This window comes from Apteryx mantelli, chromosome 13 (genome assembly GCF_036417845.1).
Source record: "Apteryx mantelli isolate bAptMan1 chromosome 13, bAptMan1.hap1, whole genome shotgun sequence".
In the NCBI taxonomy this organism is placed as follows: Eukaryota; Metazoa; Chordata; class Aves; order Apterygiformes; family Apterygidae; genus Apteryx; species Apteryx mantelli.
Window position 1 is genome coordinate 6,421,544 of NC_089990.1, and position 27,701 is coordinate 6,449,244.

Consider the following 27,701-nt stretch of genomic DNA (forward strand, 5'->3'; position numbering starts at 1 on the left):
CGCCAGGGGCGCCCGTGACGCCGGGCGCCCGCTGATGGCGTCACGGAGGGGCGGGGCCAGGCCGCGCCCCGGCCGGCGGGAGGGGGCGTGGCGACGGCGGGAGGGGCGTGGCGACGGCGGGAAGGGGCGTGGCGACGGCGAGGGGGGGTGGCGACGGCGAGAGGGGGCGTGGCGACGGCCCTCGTTTTTCCCACGGGAGCCCCATTCACAACAGCAGGGGTTGGGGTAAAGCCCGCGTTTTACGGCGTTCACATTCACAAAGGCAGCACAGGGCCGGGGCTGGAGTAAACCCCGAGGGACAGAGCTGCCCCCTCAAGGGACCAAGGTGCCTCCTCCCTGGAGCCGTTTGGGGCTCTGGCTTGAGTTTCACTGTCCACATGTTCAACCTCGAAGCTCGAAGGACCCTCGGAAGGAAAAAGGGACCTGGCAGCGCGTCCGGGCACAGCTGTGGGGGCTGCAGCAATGCAGGGCAACCCTGGCTTCCTGGCCTGGCCACGCTGCCCTCCAATGCACCTCACATACAAAACCCCAACCACTCATCTGGGTGGTCTTGCAGAGCTGGGGCCTGCGTAAAACTTCTTCTTCCTTGCAATCTTGCAACCCTTTTTTAAAAAGCCATTTTTTATCCAGGCAATCTTGCAAAGCTCTCCCCTTGCAATCCTGCAAACTACTTTTGGCACCCTTGAAACCTATTCTTTTCCCTTGCAACCCCCTTCTTTGCACTCTTGCCTTTCCTTTATTATCTTGCAACTACCTCTCCTTTGCACCCTTACCTATTTTTCCCCTTGGAACTCTCTTTCTGCACACCTTTGCAACGTTTTTTTTTTCCCTTTGCAAGCTTGCGACCCCCTTTTCCCACACCCTTCCAACCTCTTTTGCCCCTTGCAAGCTTGCACCCCCCCCTTCTCCACAACCATGCAATGCTTTTCCCTAGCAGGCTTGCATCCCCCCACACCCTTCCAATCTCTTCTGCCCCTTGCAAGCTTGCACACCCCCACACACCCGTGCAATCAGTTTTTCCCTTGCAAGCTTGTACACCCTTCTCCACACTCCTACAATCTGTTTCTCCCTTGCAAGCTTGCATCCTCCCACACCCTTCCAACCTCTTTTGCCCCTTGCAAGCTTGCACTCCCTTCTCCACACTCCTACAATCTGTTTCTCCCTTGCAAGCTTGCATCCTCCCACACCCTTCCAACCTCTTTTGCCCCTTGCAAGCTTGCACTCCCCCACAAACCCATGCAATCAGTTTTCCCTTGCAAGCTTGCACCCCCCTCTCCCCACACCCATGCAATGCTTTTCCCTTGCAAGCTTGCATGCCCTGTTCCCCATGCCCATGCCATCAGTTTCTCCCTTGCAAGCTTGCACCCCCCTTTCTCTACACCCGTGCAATGCTTTTCCCTTCCAAGCTTGCATCCCCCCACACCCTTCCAACCTTTTTCCCCTTGCAAGCTCGCACCCCCCTTTCCCCACACCCGTGCAATCAGTTTTTTCCCTTGCAAGCTCGCACCCCCCTCTCCCCACACCCGTGCAATGCTTTTCCCTTGCAAGCTCGCACGCCTGTTCCCCACGCCCGTGCTATCAGTTTCTCCCTTGCAGCCTTGCCCGCCTTTATCCTGCGCGCTTGCGGCCCCCGCCCGCTCCCCCCGGCAGCCCCGGCGCGGCCCCACCCCGCCGCTGTCCCGCCCCGCCCCGCCCCGCCCCGCCTCGCCCCGCCCCGCGCCGAGCGGGCGGCGCCTGCGCGCTGCGCCCAGCGCCGCTTCCTGGTGGCGGCGGGGCCGGGCCGGGCCGGGCCGGGGCGATGGCGGCGCCGCGGCGGCCGGGGCCGGGGCCGGGGCCGGTGGCGGGGCTGGGGCTGGGGCTGGCGGCGGCGGCGCTGTGGGCGCGGGCGGCGGCGGCGGGCGCCGAGGTGGCGGCGCGGCCCGGGGCGCTGGAGGAGGAGATCGTGTCGGAGAAGGCGGCGGAGGAGAGCCACCGGCAGGACAGCGCCAACCTGCTCGTCTTCATCCTGCTGCTCACCCTCACCATCCTCACCATCTGGCTCTTCAAGCATCGCCGCGCCCGCTTCCTGCACGAGACCGGGCTGGCCATGATCTACGGTGAGGGGCGCCGGGCGGGGGGCGGCGCCCCTGCATTGCCGCCCCCTCCCCCCCGTGCCCGTGCATTGCCCCACCTTGCATTGCTCCCCCCTTGCATTGCCCCCCCCGTGCCCGTGCATTGCCCCCTTTGCGTTGCCCCCCTCTTGCATTGCCCCTCCTGGATTGGCTCCCCCCGTTCATTGCCCCCCCTCCCCGTGCCTGATCCCCCCATGCGTTGCCTCCCCGTGCGTTGCATTGCCCCCCCCCTTCCCCCCGCGGTGCATTGCCCCCCAGTGCACCGGCCCCCTGCGTGGCTCCCTTGCAAGGGCATCGTTCGCGGCCCCCGTGCGAGGCCCTCGTGCATCGCCCCCGTGCAAGGCTCCCCCGTGCTCCCCCGTGCAAGCTGGCCCGGGCACCCTGGGCGCCCCCACGCCTTTGTGCAAGCCGTGGACCCCCACCGTGCAAACTCCCCCCTGCAAGTGTGCCCAGGTCCCCGTGCGAGCAGGCGGCCCCCCCCGCAGCATGCGAGACCCCCACCCCAGGCTCCCCCCCGCAAGCCTCCCCCTGCGAGACTCCTCCACGCAGCCTCCCTGGACAGGCCCCCAGCTCCCCCCTACCAGCCCCCCTGGGCAAACCCCAATCCGGTTGCACCCCTTGGGCAGCCTCGGGCCCCCGCCGGCCCCCCTGCTCTGCCCGGTCGCACCCCGGTGCAGGCGGGCGGCTGTGTGGCCCCCACCACTGGCGTCGCACCGCACTGGGGGGGCCCGGGGAGGGCGGATGGTGATTCCGTCGTGGGGTCTGGGCGGCGAAGGGGGCGCGCGTGGACTTTGCCCGACCCGGCAGCGTGTGGCGCGGAGGGGCCAGCGCAGACCGGCGTGAGCTGGGATGCATTTCGGGGATTAGCCAGCCCCTTGGCAGCCCGTCCCGGATTTGGGCCGCCAGGATAAGGGGTCACCGGGGCCGAGCCGCATGCCGGGGTGGTGGCGCTGGGTTTGCTCCAGCCTGTCGAACGGGCAGGGGCCCTCCCGTCCCGAAGGGAAGGCAGTGGGGCATCGGGGTCCCAGGCGGGTTTGGGGAGAGGGGCTCGGCGGCTCTCTCCAGCCCGTACGGTCTCCCTCGGGGTTACCCCTTTGCAGCACCCCCTTGCACACGCGCGGCTGCCCCGGCGTCGCGGCCCCGTCCCGGCTCGCTGCACCGTGTCCCCGGGCCAGGCGCTATCTGGGTGCGGGAGCGTTGTTTGCTCTGCAAATCAGATACCGAGTGCTCTCGAGCCAAGTGCTACTCTGAAATCTCTGATGAGGAAGCTGGTTGACTTTTAACAGGCAGCCTGGCAGCCGCCGCGTCGCCCAGCGTGGGAGCCGTGCCGGGAAGTGGCCGTGCGCGGGGCCGGCGTCGCTGCCGTGCCGTGGGCTTTGCACAGGTACTGGGTGCTTGCAGCAGCGCCTGCCGGAGCAGGGCTCTCCTGCAGCACCGGCAGGGTCCCCGGCTGCATTTGAAGCCATTTCCAGCCCAGCAGTAAGAGCACTTGCGCTGTTACTCCTGCGCGCGTTTGCGCTGGTGGCAGTCTGGGGTGGAGAGCAGGGCCATTTGGGCAGATGCCACTGCAATGTGGACCTTGGCTGCATAGGGACCTTCTGGATTGCTCCTCCTGTGGGGACCAGACCTTGGGTGAGACGCCCAGCGAGGCTGTGGTTCTGGGGGAAGCAGGTCGATAGCTGGTGGGAGGTCACCGGTGACTTGTGATTTCTGTGGTCACCTGGAGGTGCTTGGAGACCGAGGTGATGTGGCCACATGCAGCAGCCTGCACCGAATCGTGCCTGGGGCTCAACCAAAACAAAACTGAGAGCTGTGCCGGGGGAACGGTTAACCCAACCACAGACCCTCCTCTAGACGAGATTTATGAAGTTTAGGATTAAAAAGGCATCTTCTGTTGGGAGCTGGAGTTAGTACCTGCCCTCTGTGCTTTTCTCCCCATCGCTGGTTGCAGCGACGTGCGACCAGGCTCGTGCTGGCTGGGCGCAGAGCCCTTGCCCGGTTCCCCAGGCGGCAGAGCGCTCTGCTTTAAAAGCTGTAACTTCATGTGTTCAGGCCGTTGGTTATCCTAAATTTCCGTTAATTGGAAGTGCCCTTCAAAACGGAGGGGTGGAGCAAACTGCTTGAGCCCAGAGGCACGAAATCACCGTCTGTGTTTACAAATTAGCGTAAGCCGTTGGCGAAGCCGCTGTGCATGTTGCCGGCCTCCTTCCTGCTCCATTTATCCTATTCTATTTATTCTTTCAAACTTGCCCTTAACTTGGTTCTCCTGGAGTTGTCTTCTGCTTCACCCTGCCTTTCTCCCCAACACCAGCTGAGGGCTGGAGGACGAGCCGTGTCCTCTCGGTCCCCTGCTGATCTGTAAAATGCGTCTTTGCTGCCTGCTGTTTTGCAGACTGCACTTAAGAGAATTGTTAGCAAAGTAAGTAATGTCACCAGACCAGTTGCACAGCGAAATCCTGAGTTTATCTCTGCTGCTGAGATTTTGGCATTTTATGTCCCGCGTCATGAGAACCACCTTAGGAAAAGGGAGGTGCAGTTTCCCAGGGGTTGGTAGGACTGGTGCTCTACAGTGAGGGCTGAAAGGCTGCAGGGAGCGAGTAGGTTCACGTCTGATTCACTGTCCCCGTCCCCTGCGATGCCTTCAGCCTGGAGGAAGTCAGCTGAAAATGTGGAAGTGCTGCATTCGGCAGCCTTTGAAATAGTTACTTAAATCTGGGCAAGAAAGGCAATTTGTAAAAGTCTCTCTTTTTCTAATTTAAAAAAAAAAAAGCAAAGTCAGGTAAAATTTTTGCATGCATCTCTTTCCGTGGAAATGCATCACAGTTTCCTCTTGCACCTGTGTTTTTGTTCTGAGTTATAAGCTTTTGCTTTGGGTGGATTTGCATCTTACATGCTGCACTGTCTGCTCAGAGCTGACGTTGCAGAGCTGGGTACGGTTTGAAAATGCTTCACTGTGGGAGACCATAGGTGGTCAGTAGCCCTAAAGCTTCGTTTCAGTGCTTCGAATTAAGTTCCCGCATCCCAGGTACTCAAAATTTAGGACAGTTAAATGGACAGTCTTACTGATTTCTTCTTGGGCTCTGCTGGTGTATGTGGCAGGAGGCAACTTCTAGAGAAGTTTAGCTTCCTTGTGCTTGTTCCCATTTGGTTCCTGAATTGCCTGTGTCTTAATTGTTTGCCGTCGTGATGTTCTCGGCTGTTCACTACAATTTTCTTTCCTTTTCTGTCCGGGTTCCTGTTGGCCTGGGGATCCTGTGTGCTTTCATTGAGCATCCCCTGGCCTGAACTGCGATACATTGGTCTTCATTTTAAATCCGAGCTCAGAAATGTTCGGCAGCACCTCGAAAAGCCCGTGGGCTTCTGCTTGCTTTTTTTAATGAAGTCAGGGTAAATGCAGTGAAAATCAGCTTTAGCACCTGACATAAAAGGGCTCGATTAAGGCGGCGGCGTTGCCGTTGGCGTCTCGCTCCTCGCAGCTCCCAGCTGTCGGCTTCCTGGTGTCAGATTCCCTGCCGGAGCTTGGTTTTGTAAAAGTTTTGGCAGCAGGAGCGTTTGGGGCTGGCGGAGCGGCTCCCCGGGCGCTGCTAGGGGGGCTCTGCGAGCGCCAAGAGCGCTGAGCCGTTCGTTCCCTAAGGGATGCTCCGAGCCGGCAGCACCTACGCGGTCCCCTGGGCTAGGTCCAGTCAGCCTAAGCCCAGGACTGTTTTTGGTCCCTAAAAAGTAGCTCTGTCCAAGCCAGTTTGGTCCTGGGTGCTTCCAGGTAGCATCGTTCCGCGGGAAATATGTGGGACTGGGCGACAGAGACCGGCTCCCCGACGGGCCTGGCATTGCCTCGGGGGCAGGCTGGGCTCTGGGCTCTCGTTCTAATGTCGGAATAAGTGGCTCCGGGCACAGCAGCAGCATCCTTTCCATATAAGTAGCTCCCCTTGTCCCGTTCCTGGCTGGAGCAGGAATTGGGCTACAAGCTGAGTGGGGCTGGCCCACGGGGCCCGGAGCAGCTGTCCGGGCAAGCGGGACGGAAAGGGCCGACCCGAGTGCCATCAGCTGTAGCGCCTCTTTGGGGCAGGGATTAAGAGCGGAGGGAGAGGTGGGTGAAGTCAGGATCCCTTCTGAATTCCCAGCCGCCGCCGTCTGTCCTGCCTTCCTTCTGCAGGGCATCCGATTTCAAAGTGGTAAGCCCTGGCATTCGAGGGGGTCACTGGGTGGGTTTCCAGCAGAGGAAAGATGGGCAGGTGCTGCTGGAGGTCTCCGATTGCCATGTGGAGCTCCAAGATCGACTTTCCGAGAGCCACCCCCAGGGTGTCTCGTGCAGGATGGGGAGCCCAGTGCCCCTGGTGCTGCTGGGGCCCCTTTGGGTGCTGCTCGGCTGCAGGAGCGGAGCAGCAATTGCAAGGGGAAGAGGCAACGGAGATCTCCAGTCCAGCGCTCTTCCTTTTCATGGCTGTGACATTGAAATCTCCCAATGCCACCGTCGAGTGTTGCTTCATAGCTGTAGGCAGTTGTGAATAAGCCCTCTGAAGCTCACTTGATCCCGGTGGAGAGTCTTGTTTGCCTCTGATGGTGCCTAGGAGGTGGTCATCTGCATGAAAGGAAACCTGGGCATTTTGTCCTGATGCTGTGGTGACCATGCACCCCTCCTGCCACATGCTCAAGTAAGGACGTGTTAAGGCATCTTGACCTTCTTGGCATCCTTGCCTTTGTTTCCATGTTTTTATTTTCAGAGCAAATAGTGGAAGATCGCAGGAATTGAAATGCTAGCAGAGAAGTAAGCAAAGGGATTCCTTTCTGGTGTCCCCTGTTAACGATGATGGTTTAAAAGCAGCGATGGCAGATGCTCTCTGCAGTGAAGGCTCTGCCTTACCCTGAGGCAGCTCTGCTTGCTGGAGCTGCCCCGTGTGGTTGTGCGCTAGAGGATGGGCCTTTTCTGTTGCCGTCGGGGCAGTTCTGTGCCGATGGCGAGTGCCAGAATAAAGCCCCAAGCCTGCGGTGAGCCCGGTTGACTGCGCATGGCTTAAAGCCCTGGTAACTTTGCGAGAGCAGCTCAGCTGTGTTGCAGGAGCACCCCGTTTGACCAGGGACTGGGTTTTCGGTGCAGCTCCCTGGCCCGTCAGCCCGGTCTCTGGAATGACGAGTTGGCGGCAGTAAGTCTCCATTAGCAGCTGGTTCTTCTGCCTCTGATCGTGGCCTTGTTGCGTGCTCTGGTCTCGCTGCCGTGGCCACTGCTGTGCGCGACGTCCCTTGGGGTGCGGTGGGGGGTGCTTTCTTCTGGTCATTGGCAAAATGAGCAAGTTTCATTCTGGAAAGCTGCTGGCAAGGGAAGAGAAGGCTAAAGCTCAGCAGCAGCCTTGGAGCGGGGTGCAGGAGATGCTGAACGTGCTGCAGTCCCGCGTCTCCCTTCCTGTTGCCCCTGTGAGATGGCTGCGGAGGAGGAGTTGGGTGTTGCCTTCGGTTTGGGTCATGCCCTTCCTATGGGAAAGCTCAGAGGAGGATCTTAATTAAGGCAACGCTAAAGACCCTGAGCGTCCTGGGACGCAAATGGAGGAGCCTTCTGCGTGTGGCAGTCTCCGTTGAGTTCCCACATGCCGGGGAGCTTGTCATAAATGTGAGGCTGGGAGATGGGGTTAAGATGCAAGATTTTTGTGACTCAGCGCTGCTTTAGTCCAGCAGTTTCTGAAGCCTTTTGAGCTGAAGACTGCATGGAAAAGCATCTTGTGGGACATCCTCCCCTCCCCAGCCTGCAGTTTTGCACCCGAAACAGCACTTGTGTCAAAAAGCACTGGTAGAAGAGCATTCAACACACCACGCTGGCCAGAAGCCACCGGAGGAGCCAGCGCTATGTGAATGCCATTTAGCTGGATGCTAGACCTCAGTTTGCAGCTGATCAGCTGCGCTGCGAATAAAAAGCGCCCTATAAATTGCTGACTTGCAAGTTAACCCCGCAATCCTCCCGCACGGCAGCTGATCCGGAGGCAGCGCCAGCGCGCAGGGCTGCCGGTGGCCCGGGGGCGGCTGCTCCCGGCGCCGAGTCGGAGACGGGCGTGCAGGGAGTGCAGGAAGGACCCCGGCGTCCGGGCAGTTGGCTTGGAGAGCAAAGCTTCAGCGGCTCTTAGGAAATGGGGATCGCTGTCGTGCGCTGCGACAGCCGCCGGTCCTGGGGCTCGTGTGGCTGTGCAGTGAGGGGCAGCCCGTCGGACCGGGGTCCTGCAGTCCGAATGAGCAGGGTGAGTGGGGAGAAAGGAAACATTGCTGCTGTCATTTTAGGGAGGGAGGAGCACAGAGAACTGAGGTGCAAAAGGTGGCAAAGGGAAGTGAATCAAAACCGTCTCTCCAGTGCTGGAGCGCATCTCCTCTCCGGCTGCTTTTTGAAGCAAACAGCACCGGCCTGGGACGGTGTCTTACTGAGGATGCTCACCCTCCCCAAAGCGTTCATGACAGTAGCTGGGTATCTTTTTTAATCCCTTAATGGCTTTAGGACCAGCCCATGCCTGCTGTTGGGAAGTCAGCGCGAGCATGGAGCGCGCTTGCACGGCTTGTGGGAGAGCAGGGACGGTTTAATACCAAACGGGCAACTATTAGCACCGTTCCGGCAGCCGAGTGGGGTGCCGGGATCCTGGCGTGCTCGGAAAGGTCTCGCTAACGCCTGCCTCTCGCAGGGGTCCTGGTCGGCGTGGTCCTCCGCTACGGCATCCACGTCCCCAGCGACGTCAACAACGTGACGCTGAGCTGCCAGGTGCAGAGCAGCCCCGCCACGCTGCTGGTGAACGTCAGCGGCAAGTACTACGAGTACACCCTGAAGGGGGAGATCAGCGCCCAGGAGCTCAATAACGTCCAGGATAACGAGATGCTGAGGAAGGTGAGGCAGCCGCTGCGCGCGGAGGCGGGCGGCGCTCCCCGGTCGCTCCGACGGCCCGGGCCTCTGTCCCGAGACTGAGATTTCTTTTTTTCGGTTTACTTCAGTGGGCTTGCGGTCAGCTGTAACTTCTAAGCTGAATGCTCGGCGTAATGAAACTGTAGTTTCAGCTGGTCTTAATTTAAGCTGTTTAAACTGTGGGCCGTGTCCCCAAAAGATCCCTGGCGCGTTCTCACGGTGTTCGCCTGGCACCATTTCCTCGGGTGGCAATGCAGGGGGTATTCTGTATATTTTGTGTCATTCTTATGCATGTTTTGTCTTGCAAAATCTTAACAAACTGTTTTACTGCCTTTTTTTCTTTCTTTCTTTGTTTTTTTTTAAACAGGTGACTTTTGATCCCGAGGTGTTTTTCAACATCTTGCTTCCTCCGATTATATTTTATGCAGGCTACAGCTTAAAAAGGGTACGTGTCTTTGCAGCGCCTACATTTTTAGTTTCTCTGCCTCCAGGGCATTTTTAATACTTGAGAGCGTTTTAATGCTTGGTCGGCAGGCCAAGTCTGTGGTGTTAGGTACGGTTTTTCCCCAGTGCACGCGGGATTTCAGAAAGCAGGGCTGAGAGCGCCTGTTGCTCTGCCCCAGGAAGGGTCGGCAACCCGGACCGTTCCCAGGTTTTGACCCAGGCGGAGACTGAGGGAGGATTACGCTTCCTCAGAGATGCAGGTTCAAAGGCTGTTTTTGGGCCTTTGCATGCAGCTGGATCATCTGAGGCTTTTTGTGGATTTAGGAAGGTGGGAAGGTTTTAGAAAGCAGCAAGTTATTCACTGAACGAGCAGCTCTCTGAAACGCGGATTTGGACGGAGAGGAAAACAAGCCTGTTTGGCCTGCAGGAGGAGGATGGAGGAATCGTGCTGGCTTAGGAAACCGGTCCCCGGGCCTCAGAACAGCAGCTTCTTAAACACCCTGCAACGAGAAAGCGATATGCTCATGTTTATTAGCGCTGCGTTAAGGTCTGCAGGTGCGGCCGTGCACGCTTCCGCGCTAGGCGCTGTGCAGCCGTGCGCGTCCGGTCCTGCGGCGTTTCAGCGGGATGCAGGCTGCAGCTGGCGCTGCGTGGATGCCTGCGCAAGGGTTGGCAAGGCTTGAAATAAAGCGTTAGCGCGGTGTGATTCAGGGCTTTTCTCTTCTCCTTCTAGAGGCATTTCTTCAGGAACTTGGGCTCGATCCTGGCGTACGCTTTTCTTGGAACTGCCATTTCCTGCCTGGTGATCGGGTGAGTAGCTGGAGCCCGACCTGGTTCCTCGGCGCAGGTCTGAGCTCACCTGGGAGCTGCAGGCGCTAATCCCAGCCCCGAAAGATAAGACAGGCTTTCTGCTCCTGCTGCTCAGCCGGGGCAAATAATACTACTTGCTGTCCAAACTTTCACTCTGTGGACAGGGTGGATCGCTGTCTAATTCCACAGTGTTTGCAGTATCTGATACAGAATATTGATATACATGGAAAGGAAAGTTTTGCAGTTCTCTGTGCGGACTTTTTTAAAAAAAAAAGAAATTCAAAAGCACAACAGCAAACAGAAGTAACGCACAAGACACAAAAGCAGAAAGTAGGGTCTGAGGATCATAAACACAAGTCCTGTCCTTATTTGCTGGAAGCGGATGCCTAGGGCACGCGGTCCGAGATTGCGTTTCCAATGGTGTATCTCTCCGAGCAGAGGGCGTTAGATAATTCCTGTTCTGGGTAGTAGTGTGCAGGCTCCCGTGAGGTGCTTCCCGCTGGAGAGTCCGGTGGATTCAAGCAATCTCAGCGCCTGTATTATCTAATCCTAACTGAAAGTTTTGGCCGTTTCAAAGCCAGGCTGAGGTCGTTCTGCTGAAATGTGTTAATATGAAACGCTGCGATACATGTGGAAGGTGATCGCTGCTGCCCGTCCCGCCAGCTCGAGGCAGGCTTAGCCTGTCTGTTGCTTTCTTCAGCCCTGCCAGGCTAGCTAATTCCACGCTGGAGTACATGGCATATGTTATATGTAGGGTATGGTGGTGAGCGCCTCCGAGTTCACGCTCCTGCGCTCCCTGCTGAGACCATAACCCAGGTGTTTCACCAGGCTCAGCTCATGCAGCTCCCTTCTTTGCTCTTCCTATGCCTGGATAACTTTAGGGGCTAATCTGGCAAAATCTGGGGAGCTGAGCCCATCTGAACGTTGTTTACGTCTGCTTCAAATGTGGGTACTTGTGTCCTCTGATTCAACAGCTCCATCATGTACGGCTGCGTTGCCTTGATGAAGGTCACGGGGCAGCTCGGTGGAGACTTCTACTTCACTGACTGCCTCCTGTTTGGTGCTATCGTGTCGGCTACTGACCCAGGTATGTTAAGTGGTGATTTTTTTCCTCATCTTACCTACGTATTGCTCTGTTTTGAGTTGTGTTAAAAAGGGGAAGAAAGAAGAGAACTGAAACCCGTGGAATTTCCCTCTTTCTGAATTCCGGAGTTTATTTTAAGTTTGCTTGCAACATTTTTAGAGATCAAAGTTGTCTCTCTCTTTTTTTTCTTTTTTTTCTGGATTCCTTCCAGTTAAGTGTAGTATCTTTTCCAAACCTTCTTTTTCTAAATCTTTATCTTTGCAGTGAAGTCCTAGGCAGTCTCTTCCTTACTTCACTGGGGCTTGGGACAGGTCCGCTGTATTTCTGACATGCTGCGCAAGCAGCTGACGCAGAGCAAGATGTGTGATTACGGGGAGGTTTTAGTTCCTGCCTGTTAAAATTGATATCCCCCAGCTTATGTTTTGATGGGATTTTTGGAAGGTGTTAATCTAATTGAAAATTGGTCTTAATAAAAAGTGTCTTGAGGACAGTAACGACAGCTCTGTCTATTCAAGCACTTTGTAAAACCAAACTGTGAAAAACCTTGGCCTTGTTCAGCTGAATTTCAGTTAGTTCAGAATTGCTTTCACATGGCAGCTGCTTGGTTGCATGCTCCAACTTCACCTAAAAACACGGGACCGCAAGGGGCTTTTCCTTCCTCCTGCCTTGTGCCAAACAGATCTTGAATTTCTCCCTTTGCAGCTCGGCTGCTGCATTTGAGAACAGCGTCGTGGGGCTGGGGGAGGTGGCAGCCTCATCCCCCTCCCCATGTTACAGGAGCTTTGGGGGATCTTTTTAAAAGCAGATAGTGGTCAGTTTTTCATGGAGGGGGGAGACTGCATTCCTGGAGGAGCCAAGTCTTTTGTGCTTTTAAAAGAAGTGCCCATGGTTGTCATTTCTGGATGAATCTGGACTCTTAACATGCTCATCCTGAGAATTGGTCATTCCCATTTTCAAAGGCAAGAAGCATTGTGCATATGTGTGCGTGTGTATACATATCTATATCTGTATAGATATATTCAGTAATAATGCTGCAGAATATAACCTTTTCCACTGCAGCAGCTGCATCTGTCTGTAAAGTGGAGATCCGAGATGTGCATTCCTGATGAGTTTTTAATGAGTTGTTTTTTTTCTGGGTTTTCCTAAGATTTGCCAAGTATTGGTGTGCTGTTTAGTGCTGACATTTTTATTAAAAACAACCTTAAAAAAAAAAAAAGAGCAAAAGCGATTTCTCGGCTTCTCTGAGCATGTCTTGGGGGAGGGCGCTGAGGCCATCGGTCCCTCTGGGGAGCAGCCGTTCCCGCGCGCCTCGTACAGAGCCCGGAGGCTGTGGGGTCTCGGTGTCTTCCCCGAAACGGAGCCGGGGAGCTGACGCCGAGAGGGGGCCGCGTTTGCGGAGGCGGGAGCAGCCGTCCAGACGCGACGGTGCAACGCGCGGTGCCCCGTGGCGGGTCAGGGCGCCTGGGGAGGTTCCCGGGTGCTCGGCGCCGTGAGACGAGGGGTGTTTGCGGATGCTGCCCTGGGCTCTGTAAGCGCCGCTCAAGCTGCTGGCTGAGCAGCGCGGATGGGATCAACCCCTTCGGCGTGCAGGGACGAGTCCCTGGCGGTTGCTTTAAGGGGCTTTCGGAGCCGTTGCCGGAACGAGCCCGGCTTGGCGAGGCTTTGCGTGACGTGCCGCGTGCTGCGTTGTGGTTGCTTTTGCACGGATGCGCAAAGCCTGTTGTGCTTCCGTTATCTTGGGGCCACTGGATTGAAAAAGGGATGAGCGTGTTCTGACTGGTGCGAATCACAAGAAACCCCCAAATGGGATTTGGGCTCGTGCCTGGCTTTTTCCTGATAGGTCTAAAACGCTAGCGCATCCATGCTGGCGCTTCCCGTCGTGTTGCCCCACGTTGAATCAGCTCCCGGGGTTTCTCGTGGGATGTCGGATGGATGGAAATGACAGCCATCCCCCCGAGGCAGGAGGTGGATCCTCCTCGCGAGCCTGCGTCCCTCCTGCGATGGGGGACGTCTGTGCGCCGATGCTCCGAGCTAGCTCCAGTCTGCAGCGACTGGAGAGCTCGTGTCGGCGCGGTGCCGCAGCCCGGCCCGCGGTCCCGGCGCTCGGACCCCCAGGAAGGTCGGGGGCACGTCTGCCTGCAAAAGACGCTGTAGGCATAACAGCCGGTGTGTGCTTTAATAACCGGAGAGGGAGGTGGGTCATAAAGCAGATGCAACGCTTACAGGGCAGAAGGAAGAGCATCGCAAGGGGCACGGGGGGCGGCGGGGAGCGTCGTGACGGACTGGCTCAGACGTGCAGGAAGGCAGCTTTCTGCAAGGGGTGTTTTGTCTTTGATGACGCAAAAATAACGGCACCTTTCTGAATGTGTCTCTATTTTTCTATTTGTCAGTGACTGTTCTTGCCATATTCCATGAGCTCCAGGTTGATGTTGAGCTGTATGCCCTTCTCTTTGGCGAAAGCGTCCTCAATGATGCCGTTGCCATAGTGCTGTCTTCGTAAGTGTGTTCTGTTTTTATTTTTAATTGTTATGTATGTTACATGTCAGGCGCTGGGGGAGCCACCTGCCCTTGCTCCTCTCAAATACGAGCATCAGCATTTGCAAGACCTGAATTCCCTGTTAACTCTCCCCAAAAGCCGTAGTGACCTCCTGATTAGTCTCCTCATTGAAGACTGATGTTTGGGAGTGTGGGTCATCATTACCACTACCCCATGTATGATGGATAGTTTGATTTGTTTCTTTTATGGCCTGTTGACCTAGTCGGAAGGAATTTTTTATGTCCTCTGAAATGTGAAAAGCACCATGTCTGCTCTTCAGCCAGAGCATCCCCTGAAACCCCTCTGAGATGGGTTTGCTCCTGCCTGCTTGGCCTCCTTTCCACAAATACCTGCTTTGGCTTAGGTGGAAATAGTTGGCAAAGCAGCTGTTTCCTTTCTCTGCCCACTTTCCTGCACCAAGGACGTGACATTTCTTGCAACTGGCGTTAATATGCTGGACTGAACATCCGCACTGGAAGCTTGGTGGCTCCCTAAAGGATGTTTTAAAATATTTCGGCACACAGAGCATATTTTATCTGCATTTTCATTGTGTTGTCATCATGGGAGTTTGTTTGGAAATACATAATATCTGCAATCATGACAGGTTAACTTATAGCTAAGACTAATGCAGAAAATATTTCTGGAATACTTGTCACTCCAGCGTGCTGATTGCGTGGGCTCTACTGATGTGTAGGCAGTAAGTAACATATTGTGAGGCTCGTATCTCAGCTCGCATGGGTTGTGTTTACTACACTGAATGGTTCTGTTGAGGTTTCTGGAACCGTTTGTGTTGCTCACTCTGGCTTTTCCACTGGATGTGTCACTGCTGGGGCGAGAGTAAATGCAGCACAGCCGGGTCCTGTCCAAGATCCAGAGCGAGGAGGAGATGGGTGGTGGGGCCTGTGCTGGTTCGGGGCAGGAGTTGGTGGGCTGAGCATCGGGGTGATGAAATCCCTGGTGGATCGATGCCCACGCGCTGGTGTGACCATAAATAAGTGCACCGTGGGCCATGATCGACGTGCTGCAGTGTTTCGGGGCCAGCTTGGTCGCTGTTGCTCTGATTTCCTTGCTTCCTCTTTCCACAAGCTGTCTTCAAACCCCCCTCTCCGAAGTGAGATACTTCGCACCAAAACGACAGCGACCCCGAAGTGCGCGTTATTTCAGTGCAAGGTTTTTGCGCAGAGCGGTCGTCAGCACGCTCACCTCTCTGGGGCCTCTGAGCAGCTAAAACGTACCCATTCGAAACTCGGCCGTAGTCTGTCCGTCTCTGCTGTCACCGTAAGCAGCTGGATAAACGCGAGGCGTACAGGACCAGTGCGGTCAGCACGCCGGGTGTCGATCAGCGCAGGGGTTTCGAGGATGATCTTGAGCCGCCTAAGCCGCGGCCGTCCCCGTGCTGACGCGGACGCGTCTCCCGTGCGAGGGGGCGGCCGGGGCCCCTTGCTCCTGCGGGGAGGGGGCTCCGCTGCGAGGAGTCCCGAGCTCTTACTTATAGCCCTCCTTTTTTAAATTTTATGTGGTCGTGGCTTGTTTCCCGGCGAAGGCATGGCTGGGGGAGCTGCTCGGGGACGGCTCGGCCGCCGCCAGCACGGCAGGGCTCGCTCTCGGGGCCGGAGCATCCTGGCCAGCTGGAGCCTGGCGTTGCTTGTGTGCTGGGATGTGTTTCGGGAAGCCCCGTGCCTGGTGCGGAGGAGGAGGAGGAGGAGAAAGGAGGAAGTAAAACACACCAACCCGAAGCTTCACCCTGCCTTCCCGTCCCCGGGCCGGAGGTGCTTCCTCACGGCGTCGGGCTGGGTTTGGCGGCAGGGAGGTGGTTTCAGGATGAGGCCGGATAAAGAGGAATCGAACCCAGAACCCGGAGGCGGCGAGCGCCCAGGTGCGGGGCCGCGGGGCGTCACGGGGCTTCGCGGGGCTCAGAGCCCCAGTAGCAGTGACAGCTGAGGCAGAACGCATGAAGGGCGATCATGGGAATGTTTTATTAGTGGCTCGAAAAGCAAAACCGGATAGAAAGCTGTAATAGGTTAAAATGCAAAACCATCATCCATGCGGCCGGTTATGGAGGGGAAATGAAATCAGTCTGGATTAAAAAAAAAAAAACACCGAAAGAAGAACAACATGCTGGTGAATGGAAAGCGGAAGATAGGACTGAGGAAAGAAATCAAATCACAGGGAGAAATTTGTGGCTTTCAGTGTAAGAAAAGCAATGCAGAAGAGTTAAAATGCACTAAAAGCAGAGCAGCTTCGCGAGGGCAGCGACCTGTTAGGTGTCGGAGACGGCAGACCCAGAGAAATGTCAGACTGCAGAGAAATACTGGTCTGTAAATAGGGGGGAAAGCTGCAGGATGCGTGCGCGAGACGGTAACTTTCCGTTCCAGCCCAGCTTGGGAGGTTAAGCTGCAGCTATTGAAAGTTCACATCCAAGATCTTTAAGAGAGCCAGCCAGGGAGTGCCAACTAGGAAGTTAACGTTTTCTGTAAATTTACATCAGAGAAAGCTAATAATGAGTCAGTGCTGAAACGGGGCTTAGAAGATGAATACGGGTTCTTCTGCATCTCACCCTTTCCAGGTAAAGTGGTGGAAGAGCTCATACAGCACTCGGTTAATCCAGAGTTAGAAGTGAGAAACGTCAGAAGTGTAATCAGCCTGGACTGATGGAGTACCATCACGGCTGACTAATTTGTCATCGCATAAGAAAGCTGTGTTAAAGTTTGGATGATAAAGATAATAGCGTTGCTGTTCGAAACGGGCACTGTGCCATTTGCCATATTACCGTGTGATATTTCACTTCAGAACTCAGAACTGTGCAAAATAAATGTAGCGCATGTTAAATGCAATAAAAGTGAGTGACTTACAGTTCTCCAGGGGGTATTCCCATCAACGGAGAGGGATGTAGGCTTCCTGCTTGAACGCTTTGTGGTCCCAAAGCGCCTGACCTTAAAGAGGGCTGATGCCACCCCCCAAAAAAAATACCATCAGAATTGAAGAATTGTCACCCAGCAAACAGGTGATTGCACAAGAGATGACTCTTGGCCTGATGCTTTTTAACATCTAGAAGGAGCAAATGCAGGGTCTTGCCTGGGAGGGGGGGCCGAGCTGCCGGACACTGGCTGGGAGCAGATCCCAAGGTGGATCCCAAATTCCCCGCGCAGGGAGAGGGTGCCCCACCGTGCCCTGCGCTGTGAACACGGGGGGGCTGCAGCACGGCCCGAGGAGCGGGGCAGGGGCCGGGGTTGTCCCTCTCCCTGCAGACCTACTGAGCCTTTTGTTCTTGTGGGTGCTTTTTCTCCCTCTTTTCAGGTCGATTGTTGCGTACCAGCCGGCGGGTGACAACAGCCACACGTTTGATGTCACAGCGATGTTCAAGTCTATTGGGATCTTCCTGGGGATTTTCAGTGGGTCTTTTGCAATGGGGGCAGCTACTGGAGTTGTGACAGCATTAATATCCTTTTCGTGGGCTTTTCCAAGTGTTTACGTAACAGCAGCTCGTTTTACTGCACTGCATTTCTCCCAGATCCAAAGTTTCATGGTTTTCTTGCCTACGTTAATGAAAGGCAGTGACATGGCGTGTTTCGGTATAGGATTGCAGTGACATATAACTAGAGTTGATACCCTCTTAGCCTACAGTTCCTCTCCAAGTTGTCCTTAACAGTCTGCAACGTCACCAAGTTCACCAAACTCCGGGAGTTCCCGTTGCTGGAGACCGGCCTGTTCTTCCTGATGTCCTGGAGCACGTTCCTGCTGGCCGAAGCGTGCGGCTTCACAGGCGAGCTCCAGCACAGCCCTGGGGTGGGATCGGCGGGGACGGTGGTGCTGCTGACCTGCGCGTCTCCCTGTGTCGGTCGCAGCCGGTGTTTGCCCTCGCCTTGCACAAGTATAATCGTTCGCGGCTGTGCGAGCGCTGCGTTAAGGCCCCGCAGTGTCTGCGTGCAGCTCGGCCCCTTCCCATGGCCGGAGGCTGATGTGACCCTCTGCTCCCCAGGTGTCGTGGCCGTGCTGTTTTGCGGGATCACCCAGGCCCATTACACCTATAACAACTTATCTACCGAGTCCCAACACAGAACTAAGCAGGTAAGAGCTGCTCAGCCCTGTTCAGCCTCTCTGAATTTCAAGTTTGGTAATTTTTTTCTTTCCTTTTAGCCAGAATTAGGTGGATCGGTCTGTATACAGCTGGGTTTTACTGGAGTTGCTCCTACAGAAGTATTTATTGCGTGATGAATGGGCTAACATGTTTTTCTTGTTAAATCTATGCTGTTTAACTCGCTTTTAATTGGTTTTTCTCTTTCAGTTGTTCGAGCTTCTGAATTTCTTGGCAGAAAACTTTATCTTCTCCTACATGGGACTTGCGCTGTTCACCTTCCAGAACCATGTCTTTAACCCTACCTTTGTGGTGGGCGCTTTCGTATCCTTTACAGAAGTCCATTTGATAAAACAAGAAAAGAAAGAGAGATGCCACATTCCTAGTCTGTGCTTTTGATTCAAATGTGGTTTTTATTTTCTTTTTCAGTCAGTCTAGCTTTATTTTTAAAAGTACGGGGATTTCTCCTTGTGGCTTCACTGATTATTTTAAAAAGATGGAGTTTTTTCTCCCAGCTTTTCTGTTTTATTCTGTCTTGTCTGCTTCCTTGGGCGCTAGAAGCAGCTGCTGCGGGGACTCGGCATTTGGTGCGAACGTGGGGCCGAGGCGCCGAGCTCTGTCACGTGGCAATGCGGTACGGGGGAAAACAGTAGTGGCTTTGCAAAGAGGGGCCTCCTGGTACAGCGAGCCGTTTGCTTCCTCTTTTCTCTGCTATCCCATTTGGTTAAGCCTGAAAAAAATTGTCGAATTAGCACTGTTGAAGCTGCCGTGTTGAAGCCTCCGGATGATGTAGTGAGAAAGGATTTTCCCTTTTGCAAGCTAACGCTAATGGAGGCAAGCTAACGCACCTGGGTCTCGGAGAAGTGAGGTCTGGAAGGAATTCACTTCGTATCAAGCCGGTTCAGATGTGTGAAATTATTTTCAGCCTTTGCCTGCACTGAAGCAGGTTTTCACCGATAAATAACGTGTTGTTAGCTTTGGCACTGTTGGTGCGGGGGCTTGCCGTGGGGTCTGCTAAATTTCCCGGCTTGGCTTTTGCAGGGCTGCAGGGGGGTAGAAGGGAGCGCAGAGCCTGGAAAAGCCATTTGGGTAGTTCGATTGAAATCTTCTGCTGTGCCTCTTCAGTAGGAACTGGCTAAATTGCTGATGAAATAGCTCATTCACGAGAGAGATCATGAAATATGTCTCTTATGCAAATTCATGATGTTCAGGAAAGAACATAAAAGCTGGAAGCATTTTACATATTATTCTAGGCTGCACTGAATTCTGGCTCCAAGATTATTTTTGCCATCTGGGTGCTGGTATTAAAAGCCACAGCTTCAAAGATAAAGGCAATATGAAGGGGCTGGTGATTCTTGTATCTCCCAGGCTATGAAAACAGAGAGTATTAGATTTTTTTTTTTTTCCCCTCCCCTCCATGGCTACTGCTTTCATTTTGCTGAATAATCTTTGGGAACTGAACTTGCCTTAAAGCTTCAAACCCAGCTGCGAAGTGTGGTGTGCTGGGAAATGTCAGAGAGATCCTGGTAGCTGTGATAACCTGAGCTTCACAAAGGACAAATAATTTTTGTGGTGGAAAATGAGCACAGTAGGGGAGAGCACAGAGCGGGAAGCAGTGGTTTATCTCCCCTCCATCTTGCCTAACCTGATGTTTCATCCTGTTTCTTTGTGCTTTTCTTGGTGTGATATTCCTGCGTTGCAGTGGGGGTATCACTTCGGTAAGGCAGTAGCGTGCTCTTCCCGCGCTGCCGTAGCGCTCGGAGCTGGGCTGTTATCTCTGCATTGAAAGGACCAATGTGTTTCTGAAGCTCCTCAATGTTTCTGCTGCGCAGTAGGAATTGGCTGTGGGCACGGAGGTGGGATACAAGGGGAGACAGGAAGAGCAGTTTCCTTAACGCGTGCAAATGTAGCTTGCTATCTTCCTAGGAAGAGCTGCCAATATTTACCCATTGTCATTTTTACTGAATCTGGGGAGAAGAAATAAGATTGGAACAAATTTGCAGCATATGATGATGTTTGCCGGTATGTTAGCACGTCCTTGTCTCCAAATGTATGGCTCATCTGCACTTCCTCACCCCCCCCAGCGATGGGAGATATTCCTCCTCCAATGTTAGACCTCTCGTGGGAAATGTCTGGAGAAGAGGTTGGGCAGGGAAGCGCTCCTTTTGGCTCACCACCGTTAATGCCCCAGTTTGGAGACAAAATTGTGGTATCTTCTGGCCCTGCACTTGAGTGAACAGTGTGGAGCAGGGGGGCGGGAGGTAGAGTTGGCCTCTCTGGGCATGTTTAGTTGGAAAATGGTGGTGGTAACACCAAACTTCATAGCGTAAGCTTAAAGCATCACTGCTAAAGCGCTGTGATCTCTGATGGCGAACGTCCTGTTGGATGGACAGAGCTGAGCCAGGCACGCGGGGCTGGGGAGGCTGGGCAGTTTTGGGTATGTCCAGGTTGGGAAGTCCACATGCGTGGCCTGGATGCGGGAGGTGGAGGTGGTCACCCATCCCCTAGGCTAACCGAGCTCCTCCGCTGGTGCCATCCCCGCACAGGGCTGCGAGGAGCCATGGCGTTCGCCTTAGCCATCCGCGACACGGCCACCTACGCCCGGCAGATGATGTTCAGCACCACGCTCCTCATCGTCTTCTCCACGGTGTGGGTTTTCGGCGGGGGCACCACGGCCATGCTGTCGTGCCTCAATATCCGGTGAGTGCGGCTCTACCGGTGCGGTGTCACCTGCCTCGTGCCCCGAAATGGGGGTGCTCGCTGTTCCTTGTCCTCGGCATCGTGCCACCCTGGGCCCGCTTTGGGAGCGCGCTCTGAGCTGGGGGCAGGTGACACGCTTCCTTGGGGCTTTAGCGTGGGCTCAGCCGAAAGTTTCGCTTTTGCTGCCCTAAACGGGGGCATTAACGCGCTTGCACGGTGAGTTGCTGTGAGCTGCCGCTGCTTCCCACGGGAGCTCTCGGCAGCGCGGTCGCTGGGAACGGCACGCTGTGGGGTGCAAGCGGCAACCGCTCTCGCCTGTGCCCCTAGCCACGTCTGCCCGCGGTCGAGGGAAAAACAGCAAAAGGACTTTGCTTGCCCTAAAGACAACAGGAGCTTCTGGCCTTGCCCCGGCGCGGTGGTACGTGTCCGTGCGGGAGTGCATGTCCTCACCGTGTGCTTGTTTTCTCCTCCTCAGCGTTGGTGTGGATGCAGATCAGGAAAACGTGGTGAGTGCCGAGCCCTCGGGTGGGCTTTGGAGAGGAGTTTGCGCTACGCTCATGGGTGCGGAGAGCGCAGCTGAGATCGTGTGAATGCTCTTCTGTGCTCGTCGCCCTTCCAGCTGTAGCAGGGTTTTTAGTTCCTTTGGTGAAAGAGTTTGCAGTCAGCACAAATGATTTCTTTTCTGTGCCCTCTGTAGTTATAACTGAGGCCTTCTTTTATTCAACTTGAAAGAAGACCGTGGAAATAACACCGCACTGTTTAGTCAGTCCAGATTACTGCCCCAATGCATCTGCTGGTTTTGCTTTCTTAATATAAACATGGAAGCAAGAAAATGTGATGTGCTATTGAAATGAAAATCAAAATGTACGTGACATGGAGGATTCAGGGGTCTGAAGTTGTCACTGTAGTCTTCCTGCTCCTGAGGTTGCAGTTTGAGCATTAAGAACACATAAGCCTGCTCTCTGCCTCATTCCTGTACAGGATGCAGTATGGAAATGCCATTTCCTGACCCATTTTATGTAGCATCTCTGGTCCCATTTTTACCCAGAAGTTGTTTCCTGAACCTCTGCTCTGCCCTGCTGTTCCCTGTGCGCAGTTACCTGGCACAAGGAGAAACGCTGCCCGTGGGGAGCTGCCTGGGCTGCAGGGGGGCCCAGGCGTGTGCAGCCCGGCCGCGTTGTGGCTGAGACTCCCACTGATTTCCGTGCGAGCTCAGCCCCTTGGAGGTTTCTTTAATTCGGAGCCATTTACTGGGCTGTTCACTTTCTGGCGAGGAATCGTCAAATGCTAGAGGCAGCCCAGAGCTGTAAGTCTGAAAGCCACATTTCTATGAAATATGTGATGGTATTTGTAGTCTCCTCCAAAGAGTTTTGCATTTTTTCCCCAACCCAAAGGAAGGCAGGAATCCCCATGACACAGGATTATTTGCATATAGCGTCTCAGGCGAGATCGATGGAGGTCGAACCTGTCAGTTGCTATTAAATCTGATGTCTGGATGCAGCTGCTGGCTCCGAGGCCGTTAAGAGCTTGGGGCCAGACACTGGACGGCTGCAGCAGAAAAACAGCCGCTCTGTGCTCACCCTGCTTTGATGCTGCCTCCCCGAGGCTGCCGTGCACTGCTAGATGCACAACGCGGTGCGGGAAGGACTTTAGCCTAGCATGGTATGAACATCCTTATTGCTCCCTGCAGTCCAAAGGTTTCCTCTGAAAAGGCAGCGGGCAGGTGTGTTATGTTCCCGCGGGAGTAACCTGGTGCCCCGTGGAGGCTCCAGGTCTCCGAGCACAGTCGGTGCGTCGTCCGGCCCCTGTTTAATGTTTTGCTCTCCCGCAGGGCGTCCCGGAAAGCGAGAGGAGGAGTACGAAGGCAGAAAGCGCCTGGCTCTTCCGCATGTGGTACAACTTCGACCACAAGTATCCTTGACGGGCAGCCGGCCGGGGGGGTGCCGCGTCCCGCGGGGCGGGCTATCCCCGCTGCCTCCGAGCGCGGCTCGCTCGCCCCTTGGCAGGGGAGCCGGCGTTCGCTTCCCCGTCGTGCTGTCGGGTTGTGCTTTGCGCCTTCTCGTGTCTGCAGCGGCGAGGCCTGAGCGTCTGCGGTTCGCGGAGGCGCAGCAGCGGCTCGCTCGCAGCTGGGCTCTCGCAGGCCGCAGGCGCGGGCACCCTCTGCAGCGCCCTGCGTCGCCCAGCCGCCCGCTAGCTAGCAGCAATCGTAAAATCCCACTTGTCCTCCCAGCCGGGTGTCTCCAAAACCAGGGACCCTGGACCTGCCGACATCACCGTGTTCCTGCTTCTTCCTTGACCGTCCCTGCAGCTATCTGAAGCCTCTGCTGACGCACAGCGGTCCTCCGCTCACCACCACGCTCCCGGCGTGCTGCGGGCCTCTTGCCAGGTGCCTGACGAGTCCGCAGGCGTACGAAGTGAGTCCGGTGCCGCCTCGCAGGTCCCTTCTGTCCCGGTCTTGGTGGAGTTTGACACGTTTACATCTCTCTGTAGCCTCTGGGTGCAAAGTGCATCCAAAGAGCTGGGTCTGGTGGCCAGGCTTGGTCTCCTGGGGCTCTGCGGATAGCGGTGCCGGAGCCGGCATGGTGCTCCGGCAGCACTGAGGGATCGCTGTGCCGGGCAGCCCCACGCGGTGGGAGCTCTCCGTGGCAGGAGCTCCCTTGTCCCACTTGCAAAGCATCAGTGTCGAGCTACCTGCCCAAAACAGAGATGGCTGTGATGGGTTCCTGATGCGGTTCCTGTAGCCACAGGAGTTTTTAGTCCAGTTAAAATCAATCAAAACTGCATTTACCATATATCTGAATATAGCATCCGGGAAAAAAAAGAGTCAAGAGAGCCTTTTTAAGTAGCCTGCAGCAAAGTTAATGCGTTATGCAAGTCTTCTGGACTCAAAGATGCGTTTGCAGCACATCTGGTTACGGTCACCGTGAGGGAGAGCCTGTGATTCGGACTCGTGGGCTGCGGCCGGGCGATTCCAAACTTACCCGTCCAGGAAGAGCTAACCAACGCTTTCTTTCTGTTTGTTACCCAGAATCAGGAGCAGCTGAAGGATGATGACTCCGACCTCATTTTGAATGACGGGGACATCAGCCTGACGTATGGGGATTCCACCGTGAACACCGATTCGGTCGCGTCCAGTGGCACGTCACGGCGGTTCGTAGGAAACAGCTCCGAGGATGCGCTGGATCGGGAGCTTGCTTTTGGGGACCATGAACTCGTAATCCGGGGAACGCGCCTGGTTCTTCCCATGGATGACTCGGAGCCGCCATCAAACGTTCTGGATAACGCAAGGCATGGTCCAGCATAAGGTTGCTCGGTTAATTGACAGTAATATTTGCATATATGATCAAGAAATATGTACTACCTAAAGTCTAATGCATGTCTCAAAATGTCTAAGCTGTATAAATATTATTTATATGGTGTCAGAAGAATATAAATATTCTCTGCCAAGCACTTGTAAAGAACAAGCTGCAAATTTAAGTTAAAAACTGTGTTGACTGCACTGTGTAGGGTGGAACTGTTTTAGCGTAAGAATCTTTTGCACACAGTGAGCTTCTTTTACGGTGTGATTCGATGAAGGGTTCAGGTTCCAGCTGGTAAGTAAAGGAGCTGCCTCCCTGTTCGTCCTTTGTACCTGGGAGAGCGGGGTGGGCAAGCGGTGGCGAACAATGTAAACTGCTTTCTATTCAGATGGGCAATTTTGTCTCTGACCTTTGGATAATCGCGTTAAAATGTCAGTGAAATGTCTGCCTGCGGCCTGTCTCGCGGGGCAGTGGCCAGCAATAACCTTCTCCGCTTTGCGGGAACCCGAGCTGGGATCCTCGTCCCAGCGGAGGGATGGGAGGGAAGGGGGAAAGAGTTTCTTGTTTTAAGTGACCTGTCTCCTCTGCCCAAGCTGCTGCTTCAGCAGGCTAACGGCAGGCACCAGCCAGAGCTGCTTGCAGCGGTTCTGGGTTTCTGGCTGCTTGGATCGGAGCCCAAGGAAACGGGAGGGCGGGAGGCTGTGTCCGCGCTCGTGCTGGGGGGAAGGAGCGATCCCGTCCGCGCCACGCGGGCTGCGCGCAGGCTTTGTGGCTGAGCCGGTCTTTCGGTTGCCGCTCGAGCAGCTCTGCGGAAACAGCAGTCGAAATCCGGAGCAGGCACCTAAATTTCGTGCTGGGGAAGCGACCGCGCCGTCGTGCGAGCGGATCTCTCCTGCTCGGGTCGGGGAGGTGTCCGGCAGCGCCGTGCGGATCCACGCTGCGTCGGGCGAGCAGCAGCGCGAGCGCCGGGACTCCCGCTTGAACCCCTTCCTCCGGGCGCCTCTGGAGGTGTTTGGCACCGAGGCAGTCCTGAAGGGGAGTTGTCCGTCCGTCTGTCCCCCTGTATAGCCCAAATCATTGCACTTTGTTTAATAACCCCTTTGCATTAGCATGCCATGTGTCTGTAATCCTGCTCTCTCTCATGTCGCTTACCATTTACGGAGAAACGTTTGCGGGTTGATCTGTTTTTTGGGGTTTTGCTTGTTTGCTTTGCTGTTTTCCCAAGGAAGAGCACAGAACAATTTGCAATTTCGCACGAGTGTTACAAGATTTACTCTGTAGTTAGGGAAATGGCTAAAGGTGCAGTGAAATTGTTAACCCTGACATCTTCCTTTCCCCCGGAGAAGGGGAAAACATGGAAATTTACAGTATGCAATTTTATTGCCTATTTTAGCCGCAGTCTTGCAGTACAAGACTTCCAGGGTTGCAGGAGCGCTGCAAGCCTGCTCCGGAGGCAGCCCGCTCTGTGCCAACAGGAGAATTTGTGCAACAAGAGCGAGGTGAGGCTGAGCGCTCCCGGCTCCCTTGGAGCAACCTCCGCCTCCTTCGGGATCGCACCCGGGCCCTCCGAGCGGTTTCCCTCCGGCTGTTGTCCCCAGCGCTACCTGAGAGTTGGAGGAGACAGGAGATACAGAAATTTTGCGTGTGTGTTTATAGTTGAGAAACTTAAATTTAAACTTCTGTTTTTCATTTTCTCAGGTCTAAGTAACTTTGCCTTAATTGTACTGAAGTGAAACTAATTATTTTGGCAGTTTATCCCCAAGAAAGTACTTTCTTTTTCCTTCCGAACAAACTATATAGGTGTTGCCATAGGGCTCCTCGCGAAGGGGGGTGCGCTCTGTTTGTGTTTAGGCGTAGACTCTTCTTGCACCGATAAATGGCAGTTCTAGCTGTTAACGTAGCTGTTGGATTAGCGCTAGCCTCTTTGTTTCCTGCTATGCAGGATTTCCATAACGTGTGCATTTTATATGATGTCTGTAACTTAACTTCATGTGTTTAAAAAAGAAAAAAAGGAAAAAAAAAAAAAAGGTTGGTACATGTTGACTTTAGGTTTACTGCATCACTTCTACATCTTTTTTTTTGTTTGTTTCCTAGTTTTGTGTTTTTGAAGAGGTATGATAAATAACCACCTCTTGTTTTTTCCTGTGTAGTCTGACTATGAATTCAATTTACAAAAAGTTTGCGGTGGTACAGCCGGGCGCGCAGGGCAGAGCGCGTGGTGGGGCCGCCGGGCGCCTCCCGGGGTCCCTGCCCCGGCCCCGCTGCCCCCTCCTCGAGGCCCCGTGTTTTGTGCCGCCTGAGACCTCCCCAAGAGTCAGGAGTGGTAAATCCAGGTGTCATCGCTTGCGCGGTTGCACCGAGAGCCGTGTTAGGCCCTGGTTAACTCAGTTTTAAAAATTAAACTGTTAGTAATGCATTCTTCTCTTTCTCTGATCCTCTGGCTTTAATAAATTATCCACTGTCTTTTCAGCTTACCAACAAATTACTATAAGCCTCAGCTTTTGATGCCAGCGGCAGTTCAACTTCATGCTTAAAAAAGTTAGCAAATGATGATTTGACGGGGTACCTGCAAATTCTCTTAGGTTTCACACACAATACAACCAGGACTATTTTGTATTGTCCGGGTAAATGAATAAACCTAAGCTGGAATTCAGGAGTGATTTGATAAACGACTCGGATTAGTGCTCAGCTGATCGTTTTCTTTGTCCTGCCGCAGGAGAGAGCACAAGAGGGCCTGGTTTTCCCGTGCGGACCCTGATGATTTGCGCGTGCCGCAGGTGAAACTCGGGGTACTCGGCGCCGGGGAAAACCAGGCCTTGGAGACCTTTTGCCAAATAGACGAGGCAGCCCCACGCAGGCGGTTTATGGCTCGCCTGAAGCTGTAGAGAAGGTGCCCTCCTCCTTCTGTAAATTGAATTTACATGGTTTTTGCACATGAAAAAGCATTGTAGGTAAAGTTATGGTTTGTACTAGTATCGTCAACTTGTGCGGTAACGGCATTAACTCTGTAGTTGTGGTGTTTGTGCAGCTGATCTGTGATAGCTGATGATCACTATTGGACCTTCTGTTTACACTGACTAAATCCCTTCCCGTTGCGTTGTACTGTGAAAGAAGGATTATGGGCCTATAAAAGATCTTTTTTTTTCTGGAACCGTGTGTGCCGTTTCATTAATTACCGCGGGAACAAATCCCTAGCGAAGACGCGACGTGTCGACCTCCTCAGGCGGGGTTTGTTCACGGCCGTCGGTAAAGGGGCGAGGGAGAGGAGCGGGTCGGCGGGGGTATCGCCCTCGCCTCTACTCGCCAGCGTAAAATTCACGGCTACGCAAAGGCAAGGCAAAACCTGCTGCACCGCTGCTGGAAAGCCTTCGCCCGTCTGGACCGAGGAGGATGGTGAACACGTGCAGAAAGCTCTCGCATGGAAAAGCTAGGCAGGGACTTTTTTTTTTTTAGAGCAGGGCTGTCATAATGGTTTGGCACTGAGCAATTCACGCATTTTTTATCCGTTCGGTGTCCCGAGGCTGCAGCCGGCGCGAGGATGTCCGCTCGGCTTTCCCGAGGTCCCACGGTTCCTGCACGCTCCTGCCGGGCTTCACCGGAGCACCGACTGCAGCGCCCAAAAGCAGCGCGAGTCCGCGAGCACCAAGTGCAGCAAGTCCTGGGAGCGGGACAGAGGCATGGGGTTTTTTTACTATGAAATAACACTATTTCCCCTGGTAGCTCTCACACCTTCAAAATCCTGACACCCAGGATAAACACGGCTAATCCCGATGT

At 54.7% G+C, this 27,701-nt stretch overlaps 1 protein-coding gene across 1 annotated transcript; it reads left to right on the top strand.

Moving 5' to 3' along the window:
* The first annotated feature begins 507 nt into the window (after positions 1-507).
* SLC9A6 (solute carrier family 9 member A6) lies at positions 508-27,078 on the top strand. Its single transcript, XM_067304415.1, has 17 exons — positions 508-569; positions 1,597-2,096; positions 8,765-8,964; positions 9,347-9,424; positions 10,157-10,233; positions 11,208-11,320; positions 13,708-13,813; positions 17,151-17,292; positions 17,511-17,616; positions 17,833-17,921; positions 18,139-18,252; positions 19,839-19,950; positions 20,475-20,628; positions 21,104-21,134; positions 22,460-22,539; positions 22,937-23,042; positions 23,657-27,078. Exons 1-17 carry the CDS (start codon positions 508-510, stop codon positions 23,930-23,932), a joined length of 2,346 nt encoding a protein of 781 aa, XP_067160516.1. The 3' UTR covers positions 23,933-27,078.
* Positions 27,079-27,701: the final 623 nt, after the last annotated feature.

Bases quoted from the DNA above. Each gene is read 5' to 3' on its own strand.
- SLC9A6 (XM_067304415.1), top strand. From the start codon at position 508: ATGCACCTCACATACAAAACCCCAACCACTCATCTGGGTGGTCTTGCA. The intron at 570-1,596 runs GTAAAACTTCTT...TCTCCCTTGCAG, and splicing joins CTTGCAGAGCTGGGGCCTGC to CCTTGCCCGCCTTTATCCTG. The intron at 13,814-17,150 runs GTAAGTGTGTTC...CCCTCTTTTCAG, and splicing joins GTTGCCATAGTGCTGTCTTC to GTCGATTGTTGCGTACCAGC.